Source organism: Zophobas morio, unplaced genomic scaffold (genome assembly GCF_036711695.1).
Source record: "Zophobas morio isolate AGI-343-1 ecotype UQ-CSIRO unplaced genomic scaffold, CSIRO_AGI_Zmor_V1 ptg000002l, whole genome shotgun sequence".
In the NCBI taxonomy this organism is placed as follows: domain Eukaryota; kingdom Metazoa; phylum Arthropoda; class Insecta; order Coleoptera; family Tenebrionidae; genus Zophobas; species Zophobas morio.
Genome location: NW_026972107.1, coordinates 2,429,821 through 2,457,118, shown reverse-complemented (window position 1 = coordinate 2,457,118; position 27,298 = coordinate 2,429,821). Strand labels below are relative to the sequence as shown.

The 27,298-nt window shown below is 36.5% G+C and overlaps 1 protein-coding gene across 5 annotated transcripts in view; it reads left to right on the top strand.

The window, feature by feature from the left end:
- LOC135124145 (AF4/FMR2 family member lilli) overlaps nt 1-27,298 on the top strand; it is a 158,540-nt gene that overhangs the window by 62,225 nt on the left and 69,017 nt on the right. Inside the window, exon 1 of one of the 5 annotated variants that reach the window (XM_064049042.1) lies at nt 15,228-15,613. The exons of 3 other annotated variants lie outside the window; for them this stretch is intronic. In XM_064049042.1, the coding sequence (XP_063905112.1) occupies nt 15,597-15,613 (17 nt within the window). In that variant the 5' untranslated portion in view covers nt 15,228-15,596. Of the gene's footprint in view, nt 1-15,227; nt 15,643-27,298 lie in introns of those variants that run through there. One more of the 5 variants, XM_064049050.1, reaches the window with a different exon arrangement.

The following is a 27,298-nucleotide window of genomic DNA, read 5'->3' as shown; positions in this document are numbered from 1 at the left end:
AAGAAAATAAAACACTGAAACGAAAAATCACAAATGAAAAAATAAAAAATTGAGAACTCGAGAAACTCAAATCGAAAAATTGCAAAATTAAATGTAAACTTCAAAACTCGAAACAATGAAGGAACAAAAAAAAATATTAAAAATTGAAGAAAAAATTCAAGTCAAATAAGCTGCGGGAACGTTATTTACGCCACTGATTTTTACTTTGCAGAGGTTATCAGAAAACAAATATCTGAAAAAAAAAAATGATAATTTTTCAGAGAAGAGGGATTCATTTGGCTGCACTTCAGGGGCGAGGGAAGTTCTGTTGAAATAACCTTCGACCAATTTTTTTAAAATGTAAAACCTTGGGAGCCCCAAACATCTTTTTTTATGAATGTGAAACCTCCTCGGGGGTCCCAACTGTCTTTTTTAACAATGTAAAACTTTCTCGGGGCCCCAAAATATCTTTTTTTTAATGTGAAACCTTGTCGGGGGTCCCAACTGTTTTTTTTTATGTAAAAGCTTCTGGGGAGCCCTAAACATCTTTTTTTTAAGAATGTGAGACCATCTCGAGGGCCCCAACTGTCTTTTTTAAAACTGTAAAACCTTCTCGGGGGCCCCAGGTGTCTTTTCTTAAGAATATTAAATCTTCTCGGGGCTTTCAACTGTCTTTTTTAGAAATTATCACGAAAAAGTAAAATTCCACAAAATGAAATTTTATAATTTTCAGAGAATTTGTATTTGTTGGACTGGACTTCCGAAGCGAGGGAAGTTCTGTCAAAATTATTTTCGACCAATTTTTTCACCAAATGTTGGTGCATATATGCTCGATAAAGATATTTAGTGCATATTTGCCCCTCTCTAGTTATTAGGGATCTCACTCTGTTTGGAATCGGGAATTGGATGGGTCTACCCCAGGGTTGAATTTTTTACCGCGTGTTTCGACTCTTCTGCATTACTTATAAATACTAATCGATCCACATTTAAATTTATAATTCGTCCGGATTAAGTTTATTTAAACGAATCGAATTGTGTCTGGATAATAGTTAAAATTTAAAGGGTTGTGGCGGACCGTGTAATTAAAAGTGCCGGGTTTCCTTCCACGAATCCATAACACGCACTCTAAAATTTTCCACGTTGCCGTATAATATACAGGATGTCACACAAGTCGCTCTCAGACTTAAAATTTGTATTGATCCTTCGGGGTGAACTGATTCCGCGACTAATTTTCTATCTTTCCACGCTCAGATATTTCTATCTCTCGGATGCAACCCCAACACGCCCCATAAATCTCCTCGAGTACAGTCCGCGCAAAAAGGCGCAAAAGAAATTAACCCGATTTTTCCATCCTCCGATTCGCTTCGGAACCCGAATGAGAATTTATTCGAAGCCACGTGAAAGCAATTTAGTGGTGAGAAATCCACTCGCCAAAAGAACTAAAAACTTGAATTAATCCTTTCCGCGCCCGCCGAGTATTTAATTATATAAAACTTTTCGCATTATTTAACCTCGAAAGCTGTCAGTTATTTGTACGAGTAAACGCGGCCTCATCCTGCAAGAAACCAATTTTCGGGACAGTATTTTATCGTCTCATTTTGCTTTGCTCCCGTCCTACGCTTTCAGTCCGTAACTACCCAATCTCAGGTCAAAGTTCAACCGACTAGACTTAACAGAAAGTGGCGGCCACTCCAGCTTTTTCTCCCTTCGGAGTGTATTATTAAGCGCGCCAGCAAAAAGTTTTGATACCAAATCGGAAAGCCAGACTCGAGTAAATCGAAGCGGAATTTTAATCGCTTTTTTCGCACCCGAACTATACGTAACTATAGTCGAGGCTGAGATAAAGCGATCGCGTTGGTTTTATTAATTCGTGGAGGCCACGACCCACTTCGCCCGAATTGATTGCACTGTATATCACTTTGACAGTCCTCCTATGGCTTACTTCGCGTCAAGCCGGAGAAATAATCGTAATTGCTATTACATGTTGCATGTGAATGATGTATATTGTGTAAATAAGAGCGTCATTTGTGTGTTTGTGGGGCGGATCGACCCCGATAATTTTAGTAATGAAAGGGCGTTCATAACCTACAAGTGGCATGCAACGACTAAATTACAAGCCGATTCGCAGATCATTTTTATCGAACACAAGTACCAAGTTATTAAAATTTGCCCGTTTTGTGCTTGGAGTCCGGGGAAGTAATTTGGAAGTTGTCATTGTAAATTTCGGGGAATTGGGAGTGGAGAATCTGCGGCGTGATGGAGAGGAATTATGAATAAATATGTTTCCAAGAGCAGGTGCTCCGAGAATCGGGGTAATGCGAATGGAGCGGCACGCTAAACACCGTGTTAATTAAGGAGAGCGGTGTGGGTGTTTCGCGTGCCGCTAGCGTGCGACGGTGGACAAGTGACAGTTCCTCCCGACTACAAATCAGCGCCTTGTCGGGTGAGCTGCTCAATACTTCACAGAACTGTCTACTTGTGTGCGAAGTACAAACTCTCAATGATTTAGTGTATTAATTACACAGATTCGCTTTGATAAAGCAAAGTAGATACATACAGAGTGATCGTTTAAGTAAACAAACTGGGGTGCGAATGTGTTATTTTTTGCTATTACGTCAATCACTCCGAGTATCGGTTCTCCCTTTCATCTTTCCTCTTCACGTCCGTTATTCGATTAAAACCCAATAAAACAAACCCCTAAAATCATCTTCCCGAAATGACTCCCTAACAAGGGGATGACGTCCACGCCGTGATCAATAAAACAAATTCTCCTACGCACATAGACACGAATAAAAATGCGAATTCAGGTCGTGGAAATGTAAGGACCGGGAGAATCGGGGATAATGAAAACGGCGTGACGTAGGAATGATGCGTCATTATTGCGTCACCGGCGGGTGTGTAACTTGCGGATTATCGAGTCCCACATATAACCAGCCAACTCGAACGGATTCTACTCCAACAACGAATTTATCGATCCCGGTCTATTACATTAAATAGACGAGATAAGGAAGTCGCATATTTTCCAGGATTCCCCCACACTATTTACAATAATGCGGAAAGCGGGCATGCGAGCACGCACGGTCATATCGCGACACGGACCAGCGAAGCGCGTGGACGCTAACCGGTGGCGCCACCTGTCAACCACTAGCAACGCTTTGTAGCAATAGTGTTAACGCGCCATTACCGGATTTTCCTCGTGGAAAAATCGCAAGGGGTACACACGCCATTGATTTAACCCCGCTGACACATTGAAGGGTAACGTCCTGGCTGGCAGACGCCGAGCGACGCCCGACGCCGCAGGCGTCCCCCGCCGATATAAACTGCGAATGAAGATAATCGCCAGCTTTTACATAACATATTTTCGAGGGCCGTATTAAAATGTAAATTGCGATCGATGCAAGTGTCACCAAACTGCCTTTAGAGCGCGATGAAAATTCAAAACAGATCCGTTTGCGGGTTGCCACTGCTCAACAGATGGTCGTCGATGCTATCTGGTTGCATTTGAAAGTCGGATTAAGACATAGATCGGAAATTTCCGATCGGAGTCCGCACCGTACAAACCGAGCGCCGGTTTAAAATTCGACCGAGACAAAGACCTTGATAAATAATTTCCCTCGCTTAAAACCTCCCTCCCATCTACTTTATCCGCTAAGTCGACATCCGAAAGAGAAGCCTGACATTGTTCATCATCAAAAGCCGAAACGTGACGAGGAGTACGAAATAAAGAATTTACATGTTTAAATAAATTGCCTCAAGTGGGCACGCCGGGGATTCCTTTAATAAAATGCGTCCGGGAGAGTAAATCGACATGTTGATTTGGTGTTTTTTCGGGTTCGTGTGGAGCCGAGTCGTGCTATTGATTTTTCATAAATTTTCTCGCCGTCTCGGCTTAATCGCGTCCATCGAGGTGTCAAATTTAACGGGGTCATTAAATGTAATTTCTCCCATATTTATTGGAGTCGGTTTTTCGAGGGCTTTCGCCCACCGTATTTTCAATCGGTTTATGTTGGGGGCGGGATATGCGGCGGAAACTCGACTTCGCAGCTAATGGGGTTAGTTCGGCGAAGTTTATCGCAGAGCGACGCGAAATTAACGTTAAGACGGTTTTCTCCGAGAGCACTTGTAAATCGGGCGCCACGCGCACGCCACGAGCGTGGCTTGCACCACTCGTAACTCGTGTTATGTAGTGTCCTAGTTGGCTGAACATCCCCGCCAAAAAGTTGATGACGTCAACGAGAAATTTTAACAAGTTAACACCGAATGACTGTTAATGCCACATTGAGATGCCATATTGTCGACGTCATATAGGACTTGAAATGGCGCTAAAATTGTTCGAAATATTTTTTATTTAATAAACTGCAACAAAAATCTTTTTGTCAGTAGAACTTGAAATGAAACAAACACATAGAACACTAGTAATTAAACTTTTTAACTTTTAATACAAAAAAATCTGTATTTACCGGTTTACTTTTTCCAATGTAGTAATACATAAAACATTTCATTTTAATTTAGATTGTTGTTGATTTTTGAAAAAAATATCAAAATCGTACAAGTAAATTAAGAAAATAACTTTAAACCATTTTTTAAGAATCCGAAAGAGTTTCGGAGGCTCCTAGTTTTTTTTAAAGGATGAAACAATTTCGAGGGCCCCAAGAGTCTTTCGAAATAATCTCAGGGACTCAAGTGTCTTTTTTCAAGGTTGAAAGAATTTCGGACGCTGGTTGGGTCTTTTTCTGATGATTTTCTTAAAGAGTTTGATAGAATCTCGGAGGTCTTTAGTGTATTTTTTAATGCAAAAAATCTTGAACTCCCTTTTACAGAGGTTGAAAGAATCTTGGGTGCTTCAATTGTTTGCTTTTTTTAAATGTGAAAGAATCTCGGTATCTTTTTTTTAACCTAGTGTTTTTTTAAGAGTTTGAAACCAACTCGGAGGCTCCTAGTGTAGGTTTTTTAAAGAGGTTAAAGAATATCGGGGCTTCTTAGTGTCTTTGCCTTTAAATGCCAAATAATCTCGGGTGCACTTAATGTATTTTTTTTAAAGAGTTGAAAGAATCACAGAGGCTCCTCTAGTGTCTTTTTAATGCTAAAGAATTTCGGAATTCTGTTTTGTCTTTTTATTAAGGAGGTTGAAAGAATCTCGGGGGTACCTAGTGTATTTTTTTAAATAATTGAAAGAATCTGGGGGCTCTATATCCTTGAATGTTCTTCTGTTCTCTCTTTTCAATGCAAAAAATTTCGGGATTTTCTTTTGTCTTTTTATTAAGAGTTTGAAATAATCTCGGGGGCTACTAGTGTTTTATTTTGAAATGCGACAGAATCTCGGGGGCTCTTCTAGTCTCTTTTTTTAATGCAAAAGAATCTCGGGATCCTGTGGTGTTTTTTTTTAAACGAGATTCAAAGAATCTCAGGGGCTCCCAATATCTTCCATTTAAATGTCAAATAATCTCGGGGGCACCTAGTGTATTTTTTTAAAGAATTGAAAGAATCCGGGGGCTTTGGAAAAAAAACCTCGGGATTCTCTTTTGTCTTTTTATTAAGGGGTTGAAATAATCTCGGGGGCTACTAGTGTTTTTAATTTGAAATGCGAAAGAATCTCGGGGGCCTTTCTAGTCTCTTTTTAATGCAAAAGGATCTCGGGATCCTGTGGTGTTTTTTTTTTTAAGAATATTCAAAGAATCTCGGGGGCACCTAGTGTATTTTTTTAAAGAATTGAAAGAATCCGGGGGCTCCGGAAAAAAAACTCGGTATTCTCTTTTGTCTTTTTATTAAGAGGTTGAAATAATCTCGGGGGCTACTAGTGTTTTACATTTGAAATGCGAAAGAATCTCGGGGGCTTTTCTAGTTTCTTTTTAATGCAAAAGAATCTCGGGATCCTGTGGTGTTTTTTTTTAAGAAGATTCAAAGAATCTCGGGGGCACCTAGTTGTATTTTTTTAAAGAATTGAAAGAATCCGGGGGCTCTGGGAAAAAAAAACTCGGGATTCACTTTTGTCTTTTTATTAAGAGGCTGAAATAATCTCGGGGGCTACTAGTGTTTTTATTTTCAAATGCTAAAGAATCTCGGGGGCTCTTTTAGTTATTTTCTTAATGCAAAAGAATCTCGGGATCCTGTGGTGTTTTTTTTTTAAATACACCTAGTGTATTTTTTGAAAGAGTTGAAAGAATCTGGGGGCTCTATATCTTCGGGGCTTTTCTACTGTCTCTTCTCAATGCAAAAAATATCAGGATTCTATTTTACCTTCTTATTAAGGAGGTTGAAATAATCTCGGGGGCTACTAGTGTCTTTATTTTGAAATGCGAAAGAATTTCGGAGGCACCTATTGTCTATTTTTTAAGCAAATTCAAACAATCTCGCGGGTTCCTAGTGTGTTCTTTTTAAATGCGAAAGAATCTCAGGGGCATCTAGTGTCTATTTTTAAAATGGTTGACAGAATCTCGGGGACATCTAGTGTATTTTTTTAAAGAGTTGAAAGAATCTGGGGGCTCTGTAATCTCGGGGGCTCTTCTAGTGTCTCTTTTTAATGAAAAAAAATTCCGGTATCCTCTTGTGTTTTTTTATTTAAGAGATTGAAAGAATCTCGGGGGCTTCTAGTGTCTTCCTTTTAAATGCGAAAGAATCTCGGGGGCACCTAGTGTCTAATTTTTAAACAGGTTGAAAGAATCTCGGGAGCTCCTAGTGTCTATTTTTTAAACAGGTTGAAAGAATCTCGGGGGCACGTAGTGTTTTCTATTTAAATATGCAATAATCTCGGGGGCTTCTAGTGTCTTCTTTTTAAATGCGAAAGAATCTCGGGGGCACCTATTGTCTCATTTTTAAATGCAAAAAATCTCGGAGGCACCTAATGTATTTTTTTAAAGAGTTGAAAGAATCTGGGGGCTCTGTAATCTCGGGGGCTCTTCTAGTGTCTCTTTTTAATGAAAAAAAATCTCGGTATACTCTTGTGTTTTTTATTTAGGAGATTGAAAGAATCACGGGGGCTTCTAGTGTCTTCCCTTTTAAATGCGAAAGAATCTCGGGTGCACCTAGTGTCTATTTTTTAAACAGGTTGAAAGAATCTCGGGGGCTTCTAGTGTCTTCCTTTTAAATGCGAAAGAATCTCGGGGGCACCTACTGTCTATTTTTTAAACAGGTTGAAAGAGTCTCGGGGGCACCTAGTGTTTTCTATTTAAATATGCAAGAATCTCGGGGGCTTCTAGTGTCTTCTTTTTAAATGCGAAAGAATTTCGGGGGCACCTAGTGTCTAATTTTTAAACATGTTGAAAGAATCTCGGGGGCTCCTAGTGTCTCATTTTTAAATGCAAAAAAATCTCAGAGGCACCTGATGTATTTCCACAAAGAGTTGAAAGAATCTGGGGGCTCTGTAATCTCGGGGTCTCTTCTAGTGTCTCTTTTTAATGAAAAAAAATCTCGGTATCTTCTTGTGTCTTTTTATTTAGGAGATTGAAAGAATCTCGGGGGCTTCTAGTGTCTTCCTTTTAAATGCGAAAGAATTTCCGGGGCACTTGGTGTCTATTTTTTAAACAGGTTGAAAGAATCTCGGGGGCTCCTATGTATTCTTTTTAAAGAGGTTGAACGAATCTCGGGGGCTCCTAGTGTTTTTCGTTTAAATATGCAAGAATCTCGGGGGCTTCTAGTGTCTTCTTTTTAAATGCGAAAGAATCTCGGGGGCACCTAGTGTCTAATTTTTAAACAGGTTGAAAGAATCTCGGGGGCTCCTAGTGTCACATTTTCAAATGCAAAAAAATCTCGGAGGCACCTAATGTATTTTTTTAACGAGTTGAAAGAATCTGGGGGCTCTGTAATCTCGGGCGCTTTTCTAGTGTCTCTTTTTAATGAAAAAAAATCTCGGTATTCTCTTGTGTCTTTTTATTTAGAAGGTTGAAAGAATCTCGGGGGTTTTTAGTGTCTTCCTTTTAAATGCGAAAGAATGTCGGGGGCACCTAGTGTCTATTTTTTAAATAGGTTGAACGAATCTCGGGGGCTCCTAGTGTATTCTTTTTAAACAGGTTGAAAGAATCTCGGAGGCACCTAATGTTTTCTATTTAAATATGCAAGAATCTCGGGGGCTTTTAGTGTCTTCTTTTTAAATGCGAAAGAATCTCGGGGGCACCTAGTGTCTAATTTTTAAACATGTTGAAAGAATCTCGGGGGCTCCTAGTGTCTCATTTTTAAATGCAAAAAAATCTCAGAGGCACCTGATGTATTTCCACAAAGAGTTGAAAGAATCTGGGGGCTCTGTAATCTCGGGGTCTCTTCTAGTGTCTCTTTTTAATGAAAAAAAATCTCGGTATCTTCTTGTGTCTTTTTATTTAGGAGATTGAAAGAATCTCGGGGGCTTCTAGTGTCTTCCTTTTAAATGCGAAAGAATTTTCGGGGCACTTGGTGTCTATTTTTTAAACAGGTTGAAAGAATCTCGGGGGCTCCTATGTATTCTTTTTAAAGAGGTTGAACGAATCTCGGGGGCTCCTAGTGTTTTTCGTTTAAATATGCAAGAATCTCGGGGGCTTTTAGTGTCTTCTTTTTAAATGCGAAAGAATCTCGGGGGCACCTAGTGTCTAATTTTTAAACAGGTTGAAAGAATCTCGGGGGCTCCTAGTGTCTCATTTTTAAATGCAAAAAAATCTCGGAGGCACCTAATGTATTTTTTTAAAGAGTTGAAAGAATCTGGGGGCTCTGTAATCTCGGGGGCTCTTCTAGTGTCTCTTTTTAATGAAAAAAAATCTCGGTATCCTCTTGTGTTTTTTTATTTAGGAGATTGAAAGAATCTCGGGGGTTTCTAGTGTCTTCCTTTTAAGTGCGAAAGAATGTCGGGGGCACCTAGTGTCTATTTTTTAAATAGGTTGAACGAATCTCGGGGGCTCCTAGTGTATTCTTTTTAAACAGGTTGAAAGAATCTCGGAGGCACCTATTGTTTTCTATTTAAATATGCAAGAATCTCGGGGGCTTTTAGTGTCTTCTTTTTAAATGCGAAAGAATCTCGGGGGCACCTAGTGTCTAATTTTTAAACAGGTTGGAAGAATCTCGGGGGCTCCTAGTGTCTCATTTTTAAATGCAAAAAAATCTCGGAGGCACCTAATGTATTTTTTTAAAGAGTTGAAAGAATCTGGGGGCTCTGTAATCTCGGGTGCTTTTCTAGTGTCTCTTTTTAATGAAAAAAATCTCGGTATCTTCTTGTGTCTTTTTATTTAGGAGATTGAAAGAATCTCGGGGGCTTCTAGTGCCTTTCTTTTAAATGCGAAAGAATCTCGGGGGCACCTAGTGTTTTCTATTTAAATATGCAAGAATCTCGGGGGCTTTTAGTGTCTTCTTTTTAAATGCGAAAGAATCTCGGGGGCATCTAGTGTCTAACTTTTAAACAGGTTGAAAGAATCTCGGAGGCTCCTAGTGTCTCATTTTTAAATGCAAAAAAATCTCGGAGGCACCTAATGTATTTTTTTAAAGAGTTGAAGGAATCTGGGGCCTCAGTAATCTCGGGTGCTTTTCTAGTGTCTCTTTTTAATGAAAAAAAATCTCGGTATCTTCTTGTGTCTTTTTATTTAGGAGATTGAAAGAATCTCGGGGGCTTCTAGTGTCTTCCTTTTAAATGCGAAAGAATGTCGGGGGCACCTAGTGTCTATTTTTTAAACAGGTTGAAAGAATCTCGGGGGCTCCTAGTATATTCTTTTTAAAGAGGTTGAAGGAATCTCGGGGGCACCTAGTGTTTTCTATTTAAATGTGTAAGAATCTCGGGGGCTTCTAGTGTCTTCTTTTTAAATGCGAAAGAATCTCGGGGGCACCTAGTGTCTAATTTTTAAACAGGTTGAAAGAATCTCGGGGGCTTCTAGTGTCTCATTTTTAAATGCAAAAAAATCTCGGAGGCACCTAACGTATTTTTTTAAAGAGTTGAAAGAATCTGGGGGCTCTTCTAGTGTCTCTTTTTAATGAAAAAAAATTTCGGTATCTTCTTGTGTCTTTTTATTTAGGAGATTGAAAGAATCTCGGGGGCTTCTAGTGTCTTTCTTTTAAATGCGAAAGAATCTCGGGGGCTTTTAGTGTCTTCTTTTTAAATGCGAAAGAATCTCGGGGGCATCTAGTGTCTAACTTTTAAACAGGTTGAAAGAATCTCGGGGGCTCCTAGTGTCTCATTTTTAAATGCAATAAAATCTCGGAGGCACCTAATGTATTTTTTTAAAGAATTGAAAGAATCTGGGGGCTCTGTAATCTCGGGGGCTCTTCTAGTGTCTCTTTTTAATGAAAAAAAATCTCGGTATCCTCTTGTGTTTTTTTATTTAGGAGATTGAAAGAATCTCGGGGGCTTCTAGTGTTTTCTATTTAAATATGCAAGAATCTCGGGGGCTTCGGGCTACTAGTGTCTTTATTTTTAAATTTAAAAGAATTTCAGGGACACCTAGTGTCCATTTTTTAAACAGATTGAAAGAATCTCGGGGACTCCTAGTGTCTTTTTAGGGAGAGTTTGAAAGAATTTTGTATGCCCTTGACATCTTTATCGTAAATTAACCCAAAGGGGAGTTCCTTAAAAATGCTTTATTGAAGAAACTGAACTCATTAAGTTCCGAGTAGAGTCCTACACCCTACACCATTTTTTTTAATAAACTCTCTAACTTTTATCCCGTCTTCCTCCACCGGGTGTTCCACACCTCGCACAATCTATTACCCCCTAAAACCCGCCGTCCACTTTTTGCAGTGTCCGGTGTATGCCGCCGTGGAACATTCCAGATTAATGATGCATCTGCACCGGTACGTCACTCCAACTTCTAAAACCGTCCTCGTGACAATCAAGTGGCCCGGAATGCACCCGGCCCACTCGATTAATCCGCCCAATATCCTCTAAAATTGGGTTATCCTGCATCGACCGCAACTATATGCACCTAAGGTCGTCCGCGCTCCTGGCGGGCCATCGCAATCCTTTGTTTTCGCACGTATATGGCTCGGAGCGCGTTTCTGGCCACGTCCGTTAGGCGGCACCACTTAACCGCGTGCATCGCCTGCTTGATTCCCCTCTTAGCGCCGCGACAAAGCAATGGCCGAAATGACAATCTCAACATGGCTTCCGCTCGGCTTCCGATACGGATAAGTGGGAGTTAAATGCCTGCAGATTGCGTCGTACACAATATGGCCGTTATTATTTTTATATTTGCGCTTGGCGGTCGGCGCGCCGGAGATCCACGAAGAGGTAGCCGCGGATCCGAGTAGCTTGATCTACGGTAATTTTGATTGGGAGATTAGCGCAATCGGGATAATTGTGTTGTCGCTGAGAGAGACCGGACTGCGATGCGCTCGAACGTGGTCTCTTTCAAGATTTCTTTTTAAACAATATTTACTCTTCGTTTTTCACGTCCCTACCTTTCCATTAACGCAATTAGAATTAATTATGAAATAAAAACAGCCGACATTTAGGCTGTTTGTAATTATCTCGGCGGATGTTCACGTCAAAACTCTTGAAGCGAATTTAATTAAATGTATTGAAAAGCAGAAAAACAGATAAAGTTTACAGTTGCGATTTTTCGCTCGTAAAGTTGTCTGCGTTATGAAAGGGGTGATTTTCTGCGTAATATAACCAGAATTTGGGTTGTTTGTTTGTTTGTTTGGATGATGGCGGGTTTAATAATAGTAATTGAGTGAAGTCGGCCGTAATTAGTTGCGATCGTGTAGGTTTAAATATCAGCGCTGTAATTTAATTAAAGTTATGAATTTGCAAAATGTGGAGAGAGTTCGGTATTGTGTGTGTTTATTATTGATGGGTGAAAGTATTGTGGTGACAATTGCGATTTTCTGTTTGTGGAATCAAGTGATATTTGAATTCCAGGCAAAGGCGGGAACATTTGAATCAAATTATTTTAACTTTAAACAATTAAAGCAAAGGCTTTTTACAACGACAATTTGATTTACGATTGTTTAGTTAATTAATGTTTATCAATTAAGGACAACTAGTTGATATTAGTGCTACAATGTGTCATTACGTTATCATACTTGTTATGTAACATGTTTTTTGTTTAATTGAATTTTTATATATCAAGCCTGCGGTGCGAATTAATTGTTTTTTTATGTTTTATGTAACTGAGTAACACTACTTTGTTCGTTTTTTAACAACTGTGAATTAATTAAATTGTAACCGCAATCGCATCGTATGCTAACAATTATAGGATGTATCTTATCCAATTGTAATTACTACCGATATACAATTGACGTAATTTTTGCAAAGTTATGACGTGTTTAGATAATTTTTACTTTTCATGTACAACATATGATTTCAAAGACCACCAGTTATAAATAAATTATAATTATTGCACTTTGATTCATTGACTGATAAATGTCACAACTGCGTAAATTGTTCCGAGAAAATCATAGGTTTTTTGTTTGAAAAGGCCAACTCGAATCACAATTATTTCTGGAATGAGCAACACCAATACACTTTTTTTAATAACTATTTACGTTGAAAAAACTTAATTTAATGGTTGACTTAAGAACTGCATTTTTTGTATTTTTTTAAAATGAATGTTTTTCCGGCAATTCGATAGTGTGGCCAAGAACGCCAAGCAACTGACGATCCTTTAATAAAGCCAACTTTGATTCAGAATATTTTTGAAACGCCATTGTCATGCATATCGGATGAATAATCGATTAAACACATAAAATTTTCCAATCGAGATGACGCAAGTTGAGAACACTGGTAATAATAATAAAATTAAGGTCAGGTTCTTGAACTATATGGGTTTAAACAGCCAGGAAATAAAGAAATTCACTTAGTTTTATATACAGGGTGAGTCACTCAGCGCGCGTTCCTTTATATCTCATTAATTCGTATAAAGTAAAGTTGAACGGTTGTTTGGGGACTATACTCTAAAATTATTTTTAACTATACAGGGTGTTTTGCTGTTAAACCGTAACCAATGACTTCGTTTTTTTAATGAAACACCCAATATATTTTTACATATTTTGATTAACCTTTCAAGGTACGGTACAGAAGAATGGCGACAAAAATAGAGTACGATAGAGCAATAAAATATAGGGTACTTAATTTGAAAAAACTGAAATATTGATATTTGAAAATTGTACAGTTTTAGATTTTTTTAATAGACACACTCTGTATTAAAATTTGATTTAGTACCACAACAAGCGCGTACTTTTATTTATCCTTTGGCAAAATATTGTGAGACAGATTTTAAAAATAACCCTACTGCGATTTTTTGTGAACTCAAAAAATTTCAAGAAAATTGGAATGACGTGGCAATGTCGCTTAGGATTTTCAAAAGTAAACTGTGATTGTAAAGTCTAAACAAAAAAAAAACATTCCGTATGGTTAAAAATAATTGTAAACTTAAATTCGGTTTTGCGCGCTTAGTTACCTTGTATCACTTAAAAAAAAAGAAAACTAGGAAAACTCGAACACTTTGTAGATGAGTTGTAATATTGTTAATTTTTACTTCCCGACTCTCTACTTTTACGTTTTTTTGACCTTTCGTGACCCGTTTCCGTCTGTCTGACCGTCTGTTCGTCTGTCTGTCGTCCCAAATTTTTATTAGACATATAATCTCCGAAAGTACTGGACCGATTGTTGTGAAATTTTGTATTTATATTAGGAATATCATGTAGATGGTAAAACGCTAACCAAAATTTATCTAATCATCCCCATCAATAATGTGATGACGTCACTTCAAAATTGTAGATATTAATCGGTTTTAAATTCGATAAAATAACATAGTCCCACACATGTAGTTTATGACTCCGAATTGAGTTTTTCCCCGAAACGTCCAGATTTTTGAAAAAAAAATCAAAATAATGGAACAACATTTTGCAATTTAATTTGGAATCTGCAAACTGAATGCTGTGAAATCCTGCTGATGTTTACAGTTATGATAAGCTTGATAAATTTTTAATCAAAATATATTTACTTATCCCCCCCAAAAAATTGATGACGTCATCCCAAAATTTCGCTGAATAAATCCTATCTAAAATGTACAAAATATGATGAGTCTATACTTGTGATTCATCATTCCAATCATATTTTTTGGATTTGCATATACAGGGTGACTAAAAAATTTTATGAATGCGTGAATTTATTTTATTGATTTTATCAGGAACTACAAAATCGAATGCTTTGAAATTTCGAAGATTATGAAGTTGTCATAACCATGGTAAATTGTTGATTAAAATGTATTTGCTCATCCCCACTAAAAAATTAATGACGTCACCTCAAAATTTTGCGGAATAAATCCTCTCTAAAATGTGCAAATCTGTACTTATGATTTATCATTCCATTGATATTTTTTGAATTTGCACATACAGGATGATCCAAAAATATTAATGAATGCGTAAATTTATTTTATTGATTTAATCAGGAACTACAAAACCGAATGCTTTGAAATCTTGGAGATGTTTTAAAGTTATCATAAGCTTGATAAATTTTTAATCAAAATATAAAAAAAATCCAAGTGGATATACGAGTCCTTGCAAAAATATAGATGGGTAAAAAAAAACTCAATTCGAACATTTTTCGACCAATTTTTTGTGTTTGAAAAGTTTTGTGGAAAATTGGAGATCTCCAACGCGGAAAAGGAGAGAAGTTTTAAATAACAGGGTCGTTTTTAGGTAATAGTAGAATATGAGAGAACTTTGCGCTAGAAACACCCCAGTTTTTTTTTTCTTTTCTCTTGTAACGAATACTTATATACATATATTATAATATATGGAAATAAAAACTTAGTAATACATTCTAAGACAATAAATAATTATTTATTGTCTTAGAATGTATTACTAAGTTTTTCTGCCACATTGCGCTTCAAAATGGAAATTCATTTACAAACTACTTCTGAGGACTTTTTGGAACATAATTTCGTTGATGAATAAATGTCAAAAAAGCAAGTCCTATCATCGCTTAAAAAAATAATGCAAGATAAATGCATTTAATGGAAGTCCAAATAACAGAATAAGTGTATATAATTTAGCAAGTGTGGTGTTTCACCCCGAATTATGAATTCCGGTTCGCAGTCGAGCATGTTAAATGTTTAAACTCTCCCCGGCGTCCTTTCACCCCATCCCCTAATCAATCTCGCATCGGCACCCATTCCCGTCGGCTTTTTCGGCGAAAAAGTCCTCACTTTGACATTTCTCCCACGGCCGCCAACCCCGTGGGCGTCCGCACGTCACGTGCGTGGGCGCTCGTGCCCTTCCGTCGGCGCTCGTCTCCTCTTCCGTGCATACGAGTCCGTCCTCTAGTCTGCGGGATCTGTCGCGATGCGCGCGATCAAATCAAACGGTGTAGTGTGTACAGGCAGAGTCAGAGCCAGAGCTAGAGCTAGAAGCAGAAACCTGTAGCCGATCGGTGGCGCCGTCAAAGCGACTGCTCGCGAACAACGCACGGTAACGTCCACTTTGTAAGGGGAAGACGGTTGTGAAGTGAAATCTTTAATGTGTAAGCAATGTGAGTGCGCTGTTTGGTCGGATCGCCGTTCCAGCGATATCGCATAGTGATAATGACAGCGATCTAGGTGATGAGTGCCCGTGCAGCCTACAGTCGATATTCGCACAATTAACAACAAGTGGTTGGTGCGCTGGCGTGTGCTATAGCTAATAACAACAATGTTATGACAATGACTCGGAGATCGCGCTGGGGTTAAATGAAGAAGCCACCTCGGTAAGATGACATGTTGCACACTTTAATCGGTACGGTATGACTATTCTCCCTCTTTCTCACCACCATCATCACCATCTCGCCACAATTCGTTAACCTAAAGAGATCGGTGACGTTTGCGTGACAGGCGACGTTGCCGGCTCGTTTGTTGTCGCGACCAAACAATTGCTTCAATTCTGCAAAACGTGACATTCAGGCCAAGGTCCGGTTCGGGCAAGTACGAACGGAATCGAACTAGTCAGGGTGATACCGGCGATTTTTATTTACACGTTTTTAGTATTTTTTTTTTTTTTTCAAAGGTAGCTTTCATAACCTAATTCTGGTCGAACGCACGTACCGCTAGGTGCTCCCGTGTTGACAGGAAGTCGTCGTAGTCGACGTCCGGAGTTTCGTTCAGTGTATTCGTTGGAAAATTCCAGGCGATCCGGACTGGGTCACGTGCACGTTGACAGTTGAAGCGATGGTCACTGCGCCAATGTGGAAATTCAAACTATTAAGAATTCAAAGCGAAAAACCCAAATTACCGTATTTGTAACATATTATTCGACGAAATCTCATTCATTGCTTAAATAAGTAACCATTGCATCGTAAAATGACGTTCAAAATGTCTATTTATGTCTACAATCAAGGCCAATAAGTTCCTCTGTAACACAACAAAGTTATACAGCGTGATTAACAATCACAGGTTAGTTGGTAGCACTGTCACTCCATTTTAGGGACATTTAATTTAGATCTAATTTTATTGTTTTTCTTGGCCACGCTGTATTTAACATGTGTTTTCAATAATAATTATACTAATTTATTATACATACATACAAAAATTAAACAATATTGGCCATAAAAACCAAGTTTGACAGTTTGTTGAACTGACAATACAAGGCACACTATTTTTGGACACCAAAAAATTGTTAAAGATCCCCGTCAAGCTATGTATGGCAGGGTTGCATTCAGGGAAATTGTCGTTTGTCAGTGTACAAACGTAAACAAGTTAATATTTTACTGTACCTGACCTTCACACACCTCACTTACATTAATTACAGAGCAGATCATAGACGCCCTTGTTCAGTGTTTGGCGACCGCCAAGCGTCAATCGGGGGTCTCTGATTAATGGTTTTCTGATTACAGGCTCGGACTCTTCAATTTTTAGCTTGAGAAGTTGTATTAGTGGACAAATATAGTGTTCACAGGATTGCGTGTTACTAATGTTAATATACAGGGTGAGTCACTAAGCGCGCGGTCCTCAATATGTAATCAATTATTAGAGATTGAAAAAAAGTCAAAAATCAAAGTTGTACGGTTTTTTGAGCACTATACTCTAAAATTATTTTTAACTATACAAAGTGTTCTGTTTTTAAGGCACACCAACTTAGCGTTTCACGAACAGAGAAAACATTCGTTTTGTAGAACTTCAAAGTATAAATTTCTTTTCGAATTTCACCATATTTTAATTCGCCATTTTTTCTTGACTACATGAAATCAATCGGATTTCCGTTACTCAAAGTAATTTTGTATAATATAACAAGAAACTTAAAAATGGTTTAGGATGAATCTGACAACACTGGCTAATTTTTCACATTTATTGATCTATGTATTTGAATCCATATATTTATGTATTGTTTTTGTAAGTGAATGTCAAATTGACGTAATGATTTTTCTAGAACTTAGACTTGCGAACTTTATAATAATAAGTACCATTGAGTTGATGCACCATTTTTTAAACACCCAGTATCTTTTGCCTTTACAACCACAGTTTACTTGTGAAATTCCGATGCGACGTTGTCACATTACATTTTTCTTGAAATTTTTTGGCAATGGAAGGGTTCACAAAAAAAATCACAATAGGGCGATTTTTTAAAGTTCATCTTATATTATTTTGTGGGCGTATAAATAAAGATATGTGCTTTGTGGTGGTATCAACTACATCAAATTTTAATATACAGAGTGTTTGTAAAAGCTTTACAACTTTCCAATATCGATTTTTCAATGGTTTTAGAATAGTAAAAAATCGCAATAACTGCAACTTTAAAAATAGTAAATTCAGCAAAGGAGAAAGAGATCAAAAAAAGCATAAAATTTAGTAATAAAAATACAGGTGTTCTATTTGAAAAATCTGAAAAATCGCAATAGGGTGATTTTTAATATATTATTTTGTGGATGTAAGATATGCGCTTTGTTGTGGTGTTAATTACATCAAATTTTAATATATAGGGTGTTTATAAACAAAATTCGGAAACTTTACTAGTTTCAAATTTCGATTTTTCAATGGTTTTAGAATAGTAAAAAAATCGCAATAACTGCAACTTTAAATATAGAAAACACTCAGCAAAAGAGAAAGAAAACAAAAAAAAAAAGCATAAAATGCACTAATAAAAATACAGGTGTTCTATTTGAAAAAACTGAAAAATCGCAATAGGGTGATTTTTAAAATCCATCTTACATTATTTTGTAGACATACAAATAAAGATATGCGCTTTGTTGTGGTGTCAACTACATACAATTTTAATATACAGGGTGTTTATAAAAAATCTAAAACTTTACTAGTTTCAAATATCGATTTCTCAATGGTTTTAGAATAGTAAAAAATCGCAATAACTGCAACTTTAAATATAGAAAACACTCGGCAAAAGAGAAAAAGAACAAAAAAAAGCATAAAATGCAGTAATAAAAATACAGGTGTTCTATTTGAAAAACTGAAAAATCGCAATAGGGTAATTTTTAAAGTCCATCTTATATTATTTTGTGGACATATAAATAAAGATACGCGCTTTGTTGTGGTGTCAACTACATAAAATTTTAGTATACAAGATGTTTATAAAAAAAATCTAAAGCTTTACAATTTTTAAATATAGATTTTTCAATGGTTTTAGAATAGTCAAAAATCGCAATAAATGCAACTTTAAATATAAAAAACACTCAGCAAAAGAGAAAAGGAACAAAAAAGGCATAAAATGCAGTAATAAAAATACAGGTGTTCTATTTGAAAAACTGAAAAATCGCAATAGGGTGATTTTTAAAGTCCATCTTATATTATTTTGTGGACATATAAATAAAGATAGGCGCTTTGTTGTGGTGTCAACTACATAAAATTTTAATATACAAGATGTTTATAAAAAAATCTAAAGCTTTACAATTTTTAAATATAGATTTTTCAATGGTTTTAGAATAGTCAAAAATCGCAATAAATGCAACTTTAAATATAGAAAACACTCAGCAAAGGAGAAAGTGAACAAAAAAGCATAAAATGCAGTAACAAAAATACAGGTGTTAATTGAAACATTGGTTATAAACGCTCTGTATATGAAAATTTACTGTCATTTATGCCACAACAAAACGCGTACCTTTATTTATCCTTGCCAAAAAATTTTAACAAAATTGGAATAACGTGGCAACGTCGCATCCGATTTTAAAAAGTAAACCGTAATTGTAAAACCTAAGACAAGCTCTATTAAAATATGTGAATATATATAGGGTGTTCCATTTTAAAAAACTTGTAAAGTATAGTCCTTAAAGAACCGTTCAATTTGGGTCCTTGACTTTTTTTTCTATTTCTAATAATAATCTAATGTCGAGGACCACGCTGTCAGTGATTAGCCTGTATAGAGATAAAATATAAGAAATATGTGTATATTTATTTATAAAGTTTAGACATTATTTTTACTGTGATGGACAATGCGCGGTCTAGATTTTTGAAGAAACTAAAAATCCCCAACAAATCAAGTGCTAAAAGTGAAATTCCAGTTTTTTACTCAAAATTATCAATATTTTGAAAAATAAAGTGGCAAAAATTAAAATATTAATAACGAAATAAATATAGCAAAATTATAATATTAATCAAAATACGCAAAAAAATCTGACGTGAGCACGACTTTATCGAACTTATCAGTGTGACGTGAGATAATTCTTTATCAACAGAACGCGAGCTCTGTTTTGGAAAAACTACATTAAAATAAATATTTTTTTTAGATTAGAATCTTCACCTATCTAAGCTCATTTTATAGACCTGACAGTACATAATTCCCGCTGCAAACAAGCTCATGACATGATATGAAACAATCACATGTTTACAACATTCAAATGATTTAAACGTGATCCAATAAAAAAACGAAAAATAATGTCACGTGACCGTTCGCCACCTTGATTGGGAGCAACATGTTGTCAAACTCGGTTGTTAGCAGAGAGCATCTTTCACCAGCGTTGTATTTGCGATAAATGTGGTCGAATTGTGCTCATTTTAATAAATTACCATTTTTATGGCTAGCTTGTGGACGGACTTCCATTAAATTAATAAAACATTAACGTTCCGTCTTATGGGGAAACGGTTTGTTTTTCGAAACACAACTGTCAAACAAAGTGAGGTTATCATTGTCGCTATCACTGTCACTCGGTGCCGCTACACCACCAGCTGAGTGACGTTTGCCTGTCATGCGACGTTGCCGGTTTGTCGCTCGTTTCACCTCCACCCAGTCAGGGAATCCCTGCGCCCATTAATTACTCCGTTACTCATAAGTGACCGCAAACGATTTTCATGACCCAAATCAGCGATTTTCGCCGTGTGCCCCCGTGTTGACACAGCCGTAGCGTTAATCGCGCCCGACGTCCGGAATTGGAGTTTTCGTTGGCCGTAATCATGCCGGGAAAATTCCGGGCGCTCCGGGTAATGGGTCACGTGTACTTTTGACAGCTGAGTGAATACGTTTGGGCGTTTGAGGGAAAATTTGCTTTTGTGAGGTGGCGGCGATAAAGCTTTGTGGACGGCGGGTTCGACCCTAAAACGGGTCGGTTATTTTTGTCTAGTAAATTGACTGTTTAAGCTTGAAAATGGGAATTGAAATTGTTTAAATAATGCGGATGAGGAGGCGGGTTTGTAATGTGGCGTTTTCCCCGCGTGTGTCGGAATGTTGTCGACACGGCGATTATTTTAACGGAATGGTGTGCGTATTGACGGCAACCACTCCCTCTGGCGTCAAACGCGACATTAATCATTTACGTTAACGAGTTTTTCAAATCGAGATTTTACGAGGAAATTCGGAGACATATTTACAGCGACAGGTTTTCACAACGGTTTCAATGGATCGTAAAAGAGAAAAGAGACAATCGGATTAGGGGGTGATTTTAGGGGTGGTGGCAGGGCGAAGTGGGACACTAGATGTGGGGTGATGTTTTAGATATTAAGAAACTATTTTTCTTGTTCTAGTTTGTTTATCTATTGTAGAATTTAATTCGGTTGGTATTTATTTTGTTGAGGATTTTTTATTATTTAGTCCGAAACGTCTATGACATACTTTTTTCCCACAAATGTATGTGCTCCAGCTGTCTTCTTTTTACACAATAAAGGAGCCTTGGAGACCTCAATTGTTTTGTTTTTTAACAATATAAAACACTTTCGGAAATATTAAACTGTCCTTTTTTTAAAAGTGAAAAAATTAAAGAATCTTAAGGCCCCTAAGTGTCTTTTTTAAATAAAATATGAGAATCTCGGGGACCCCAATTGTCTTGGGTGTCCGTCCCAACTCTCTTTCGGGGCTTCAATTGTCTTCAATTTTTTTTAAGAATTTACAAATATTTTAGGGGCCCTTACGGTCCTTTTTTAGGAATACCAAATAATCTTGTTGCTTCAAGTGTTTTTTCCTTTAGAATATAATAAAATCTGGGGGTCCCAACTCCCTTTTTTTGAAGGCAATAAAGGAATTTTGGGGACCTCAATTGTGCTAAGATAAAACTGATTTTGGCAGATCACATACCCTCTAAGAAAAGAGGGTGGGTGGGCGGGGCTAGTATGTGCTAAGATAAAATTGATTTTGGCAGATGACATAATTTTTTCAATATTTCGATTTTAAAAATATTTGATTTTTCGATTTTTTAACTTCTCAATTTTTCGATTTTTTGGATTTCCAATTTTTCGATATTTCGATTTTTCAATTTTTCATTTCCCAATTTTTTGTCATTTCTGTTTTTCAATTGTTCAATTTTTTGAAGTGTCAATTTCTGGATTCTTCAATTTTTCAATATTTTACTTTCTCTTTTGAATTTTTTTTAAGATTTTTCGATTTCTCGATTTTTCAGTTGTTCGATATTTCTCTATTTTTTTTTTAATTTTTGATTCTCAGTTTTTTGAACCTTCCATTATACATTTTGAGCCTTTGCAATTTTTCAATTTTACGATTTTTTGAGGATGCTACGATTTCTTGACATCTCAGCCTTTTAGAAATGTTTAATATTACGATTTATCGAGATTTCGATCGTTCGATTTTTGGGTTTTGCGATTTTTCAGTTTTTTGATGTGTCGATTTCCCGATTTTTCGGTTTTTCAATATTTCGATTTTTCAATTTTTTGATTTCCCAATTTTTCGTCATTTCTGCTTTAAATTTTTGAATTTTTTTATTTTTTAGTTTTCCGATTCTACAATTTTTTGATTTTCCAAATTATTAATTTTTCGACTTCCCGGTTTTTCGATTTTTAAATTTTAGGTGTTTCAATTGTTCAATTTTTGATGTATCAATTTCTGGATTCTTCAATTTTACAATATTTTGATTTCTCGTTTTGAATTTTTTTGAAGATTTTTCGATTTCTCGATATTTCAGTTGTTCGATATTTCTCTATTGTTTTTAATTAAATTTTTGATTTTCAGTTTATTGAACTTTCAATTTTACATTTTCAGATTTTGCAGCTTTTCAATTTTACAATTTTTTTGAGGATGTTTCGATTTCTTGACGTCTGTCTTTCGATTTTTAAAATTTTTTGACTTTTCGATTTTAGATTTTCAATTTTTCAATTTCTAAAATTACGATTTATCGAGATTTCGATCGTTGGATTTCCCGATTTTTCGACTTTTCGGTTTTAGCTTTTTCGGTTTTTCAATATTTCGATTTTTAAAATATTTGATTTTTCGATTTTACAACTTCTCGATTTTTCGAGCTTTGTTTCGATTTCATTTATTGTTTATTGTATTACTGTATTTTATATTTTATACATTGATTTTCGATTTTCCAATTTTTCGTGATCTATGTTTTAAATTTTTCAATTATTTGATTTTTTCAGTTGTCGGATTGTGCAATTTTTTGATTTTTTAAATTTTGGATTTTTCGATATCTCGGTTTCTCGACTTCCCCGTTTTTAGTTTTTTGATTTCTCGATTTGTCAGTTCTCGATATCTCTATTAGATCGGTTTTAGATTTTTCAATTTTGAAAATGTTAGATTTTTCGATCCTACGATCTTCCGATTTTTCAGTTTTTTGATGTTTCGATTTCTCGATTTTTGGATATTTCGATTTTTCGAGCTTTTATATTTCGATTTTTCAGTTTTTCGATGTTTTGATTTTTTAATTTCCCAATTTTTCGTCATTTCTGTTGACTTTTTGATTTTAGGTTTCTCGACTTTTCAACTTTTCGATTTCTTGATTTCGGTGTTGGGAATCTTTCAATTTTTTGATATTTTAATTTTTCGAATTTTTGAATTTGAGGTTTTTCGATATTCGATATTTCGACTGCTCGATTTTTCGTAGTTCGTCGATTTTTAAAATTTTTTGATTTCTTGGTTTATTTGAATTTTTCGATTGTTCGATTTCTCAATATTTCGATTTTCCAGTTTGGACCATTCTGGAAAAAGAGAGGGTGGGTGGGCGGGGCTAGGCATCTGCTAAGATAAAACTGATTTTGGCAGATGACAGTCTCTAGGAAAAGAGAGGGCGGGTGGGTGGGGCTAGTACCTGCTAAGCTAAGACTGATTTTATCAAATGATGTATCCTCTAAGAAATTTAATTACATTGTTATAAGAAAAGACATTAGGGACTCTTTTTATTAAGAAACATAAACATCTTGGGGGTCCTTACTGTCCCTTTTTTAAGAATACCAAATAATCTTGGTGTACCAAGTGTTTTTTCCTTTAGAAAATAAAAAAAATCTGGGGGGCCTCGACTGTCTTCCTTTGAAGACTATAAAAGAATCTTGGGGGCCTTGACTGTCTTTTTTTAAGAATATAAAAAAATCTCTGGCCCCTCTCCAGTTTTTTTTTAAGAATATTAAAGAATCTTGGGGCTTCTGAGTGTCTTTTTTGAATAAAATATGAGAATCTCGGGGACCCAGTTGACTTTTTTTAAGAATATAAAACAATCGTCCCAACTTTCTTTTTTGAAGACCATAAAGGAATTTTCGGAGCTTCAATTGTCTGTCTTTTTTTAAGAATTTACAAATATCTTGGGGGCCCTTTCCGGTCCTTTTTTTAAGAATACCAAATAATCTTGGTGCCTCAAGTGTTTTTTCCTTTAAAATAAAAAAAAATCTGGGAGTCCCAACTCTCTTCTTTTGAAGGCAATAAAGGAATTTTGGGGACCTCAATTGTGCTAAGATAAAACTGATTTTTGCAGATGAGATAGCCTCTAAGAAAAGAAAGGGTGGGTGGGCGGGGCTAGTATGTGCTAAGATAAAACTGATTTTGGCAGATGACAGTCTCTAGGAAAAGAGAGGGCGGGTGGGTGGGGCTAGTACCTGCTAAGCTAAGACTGATTTTATCAAATGACGTATCCTCTAAGAAATTTGATTACATTATAAGAAAAGACACTAGGGGCTCTTTTTTTTAAGAATACATAAAAATCTTGGGGGTCCTTATTGTCCTTTTTTTAAGAATACCAAATAATCTTGATGCCCCAAGTGTTTTTTCCTTTAGAAAAAAAAAATCTGGGTGGCCTCAACTGTCTTCCTTTGAAGATTATAAAAGAATCTTGAGGGCCTTGACTGAAGAAATTACAAATATCTTGGAGCCCCTTACGGTCCTTTTTTTAAGAATACCAAATAATATTGGTGTCTCAAGTGTTTTTTCCTTTAGAATATAAAAAAATCTGGGGGTCCCAACTCTCTTTTTTCGAAGGCAATAAAGGAATTTTGGGGACCTCAATCGTGCTAAGATAAAACTGATTTTGGCAGATGAGATAGCCTCTAAGAAAAGAAAGGGTGGGTGGGCGGGGCTAGTATGTGCTAAGATAAAATTGATTTTGGCAGATGACATAATCTCTAAGAAAAGAGAAGGTGGGTGGGCGGGGCTAGTATGTGCTAAGATAAAATTGATTTTGGCAGATGACATATTCTCTAGGAAAAGAGAGGGCGGATGGGTGGGGCTAGTACCTGCTAAGCTAAGACTGATTTTATCAAATGACGTATCCTCTAAGAAATTTAATTACATTATAAGAAAAGACACTAGGGGCTCTTTTTTTTTTAAGAATACATAAAAATCTTGGGGGTCTTTATTGTCCTTTTTTTTAAGAATACCAAATAATCTTGGTGCCCCAAGTGTTTTTTCCTTTAGAAAAAAAAAATCTGGGGGGCCTCACCTGTCTTCCTTTGAAGACTATAAAAGAATCTTGAGGGCCTTGACTGTCTTTTATTAAGATTATTAAAAAAATCCCTGGAGTTCTCCCCCCCCCCCCACTTTCTTTTACGAATATTAAAGAATCTTGGGGCCCCTGAGTGTCTTTTTTCTAATAAAATATGAGAATGTCGGGGACCCCAGTTGACGTTTTTTAAGAATATAAAAAAATCTTCCCAACTCTCTTTTTTGAAGGCAATAAAGGAATTTTCGGAGCTTCAATTATCTGTCTTTTTTTAAGAAATTACAAATATCTTGGAGCCCCTTACGGTCCTTTTTTTAAGAATGCCAAATAATATTGGTGTCTCAAGTGTTTTTTCCTTTGGAAGATAAAAAAAATCTAGTGGGTTTCCACTGTTTTTCTTTGAAGACTATATAAGAATCTTGGGGGGGCTTGACTGTCTTTTTTTAAGAATATAAAATAATCTCTGGATCACCGAGTTTTTTTTTTAAGATAATAAAAGAATCTTGGGAGCCCTGATTGTCTTTTTTGAAGAATATATGAGAATATCGGGTTGTCTTTTTTTTAGAATATAAAAAAATCTTGGGGGTCCTTACTGTCCTTTTTTTAAAAATACCAAATAATCTTGACACCCCAAGTGTTTTTTCTTTTAGAAAATAAGAAAATCTGTTGGGCCTCGACCGTTTTCCTTTGAAGACTATAAAAGAATCTTGGGGGCCTTGACTGTCTTTTTTCTTAAACATAAACAAATTTCTGGACCCCCTCCACTTTTTTAAGAATATTAAAGAATCTTGCGGCCCCAGAGTGTCTTTTTTTTAATAAAATATGAGAATCTCGGGGACCCCAGTTGACTTTTTTTAAAAACATAAAAAAATCTCCTCAACTCTTTTTTTGAAGGCAATAAAGGAATTTTCGGGGCTTCAATTGTCTGTCTTTTTTTTAAGAATACATAAAAATCTTGGTGTCTCAGACTATAAAAGAATCTTAAGGGGGCTTGACTGTGTTTTTTTAAGATTGTCAATAATCTCTGGACCCCCGACTTTTTTTTAAAGATTATCCAAAATCTTGGGACTCTGCTATTTTTTTTTTTTTAATACTGATCTGACCTGACTTAAAATTTCGGGGGCCCTGACTGCTTTTTTCCAACATTAAATAATTTCGGGGACCCTTGAAATTGAATGTGTATTATTGCCTGTGCTACTGAGACCAGAGAAGTTTGTTTAAATAACTGTAGCTATTTTTTTAAGCGTACAAGTCATAGAAAAAAAATATTAGCACCGTCGTACGTAAATTGAAACGAGAAGTTTTAATAGAATCCCGCACCTCCTGGACTCTTTCGCCGCCCCAAACCTCCTAAAAACTCTTACTTCTATAAATTTTAATCCTCCACAGCCATTTCGCTGCAACCGTAAACCCACCTCTCCAAAACCAAACCAACCCCCTCGACGCCGCATCTCCAGTTTCACCCCTCGCCGTCTCCACGTACGCAAATTCGTCAACCCCGCATTTTCACGGTTTCTTTGGCTCAACCCGATCCCGCTCCCCATCGCCGGCACCGTTCGTCCTCATTTGTTCCCGAACAATCAATACCGGTTCTTGCACTCTTAAACTCTCGTCAAAGTCGCCTCGGCGCGTCCTTCTCTCCCCAAAATCCGGCATGTTTTTTCTGGCGCCGCGCCGATTATTTCGGTCGTGTTTTAAACACGCAAATGATCGCCTTGGCTTGTTTGATAAGAGAGTTAGATTTTATAACGGCGGAAATAAAGCCGTGATGGGTTTTAAAAATACCGACAAGGCTGTCGCAGGTTGTCCTGTTGTACCGTGACAGGACTAGGATGTGTATTGTGCTCGATGTACTTGTCACTTTATGTATTGACACGGCGGGATTTTATTGCGTGTATCGACGTGAAGTCGGAGGTTTATATTTATTTTGTCTATTGGGTGAGGTGTGGGTTGAGCTGACTGGTGTGTTTACGGTGGCCGATATCCATACAATGCAATTTTGCGACGTAAGGACGCTTCGCGAGATTGTGGGGGTCAAGGTTGGGTGGCGAAATGTTATCGCGTGTGTATATATACCTATATATTTGTAAAAAATTGGTCTAAAGAGTTTAGACAGTACTTCCCTCGCTGTCGGAAACTTGACGACTGCATGCCTATTGTGTTTTTTTTCTCATTACATTTTTGTAGTGGGAATTTAAAAAAAAATTGCGATGACGTCATCAACATTTTTGCAAGGACACGTATATCAGTTGGGATAGATGTAGTGTAATACTAAGAATAAAATTATTATATTCTCAAATTTTCGGGAAAATGAATTGGGTCGTTTGAATATTGATTTGTAATAATCAATAAAATAACGAAACA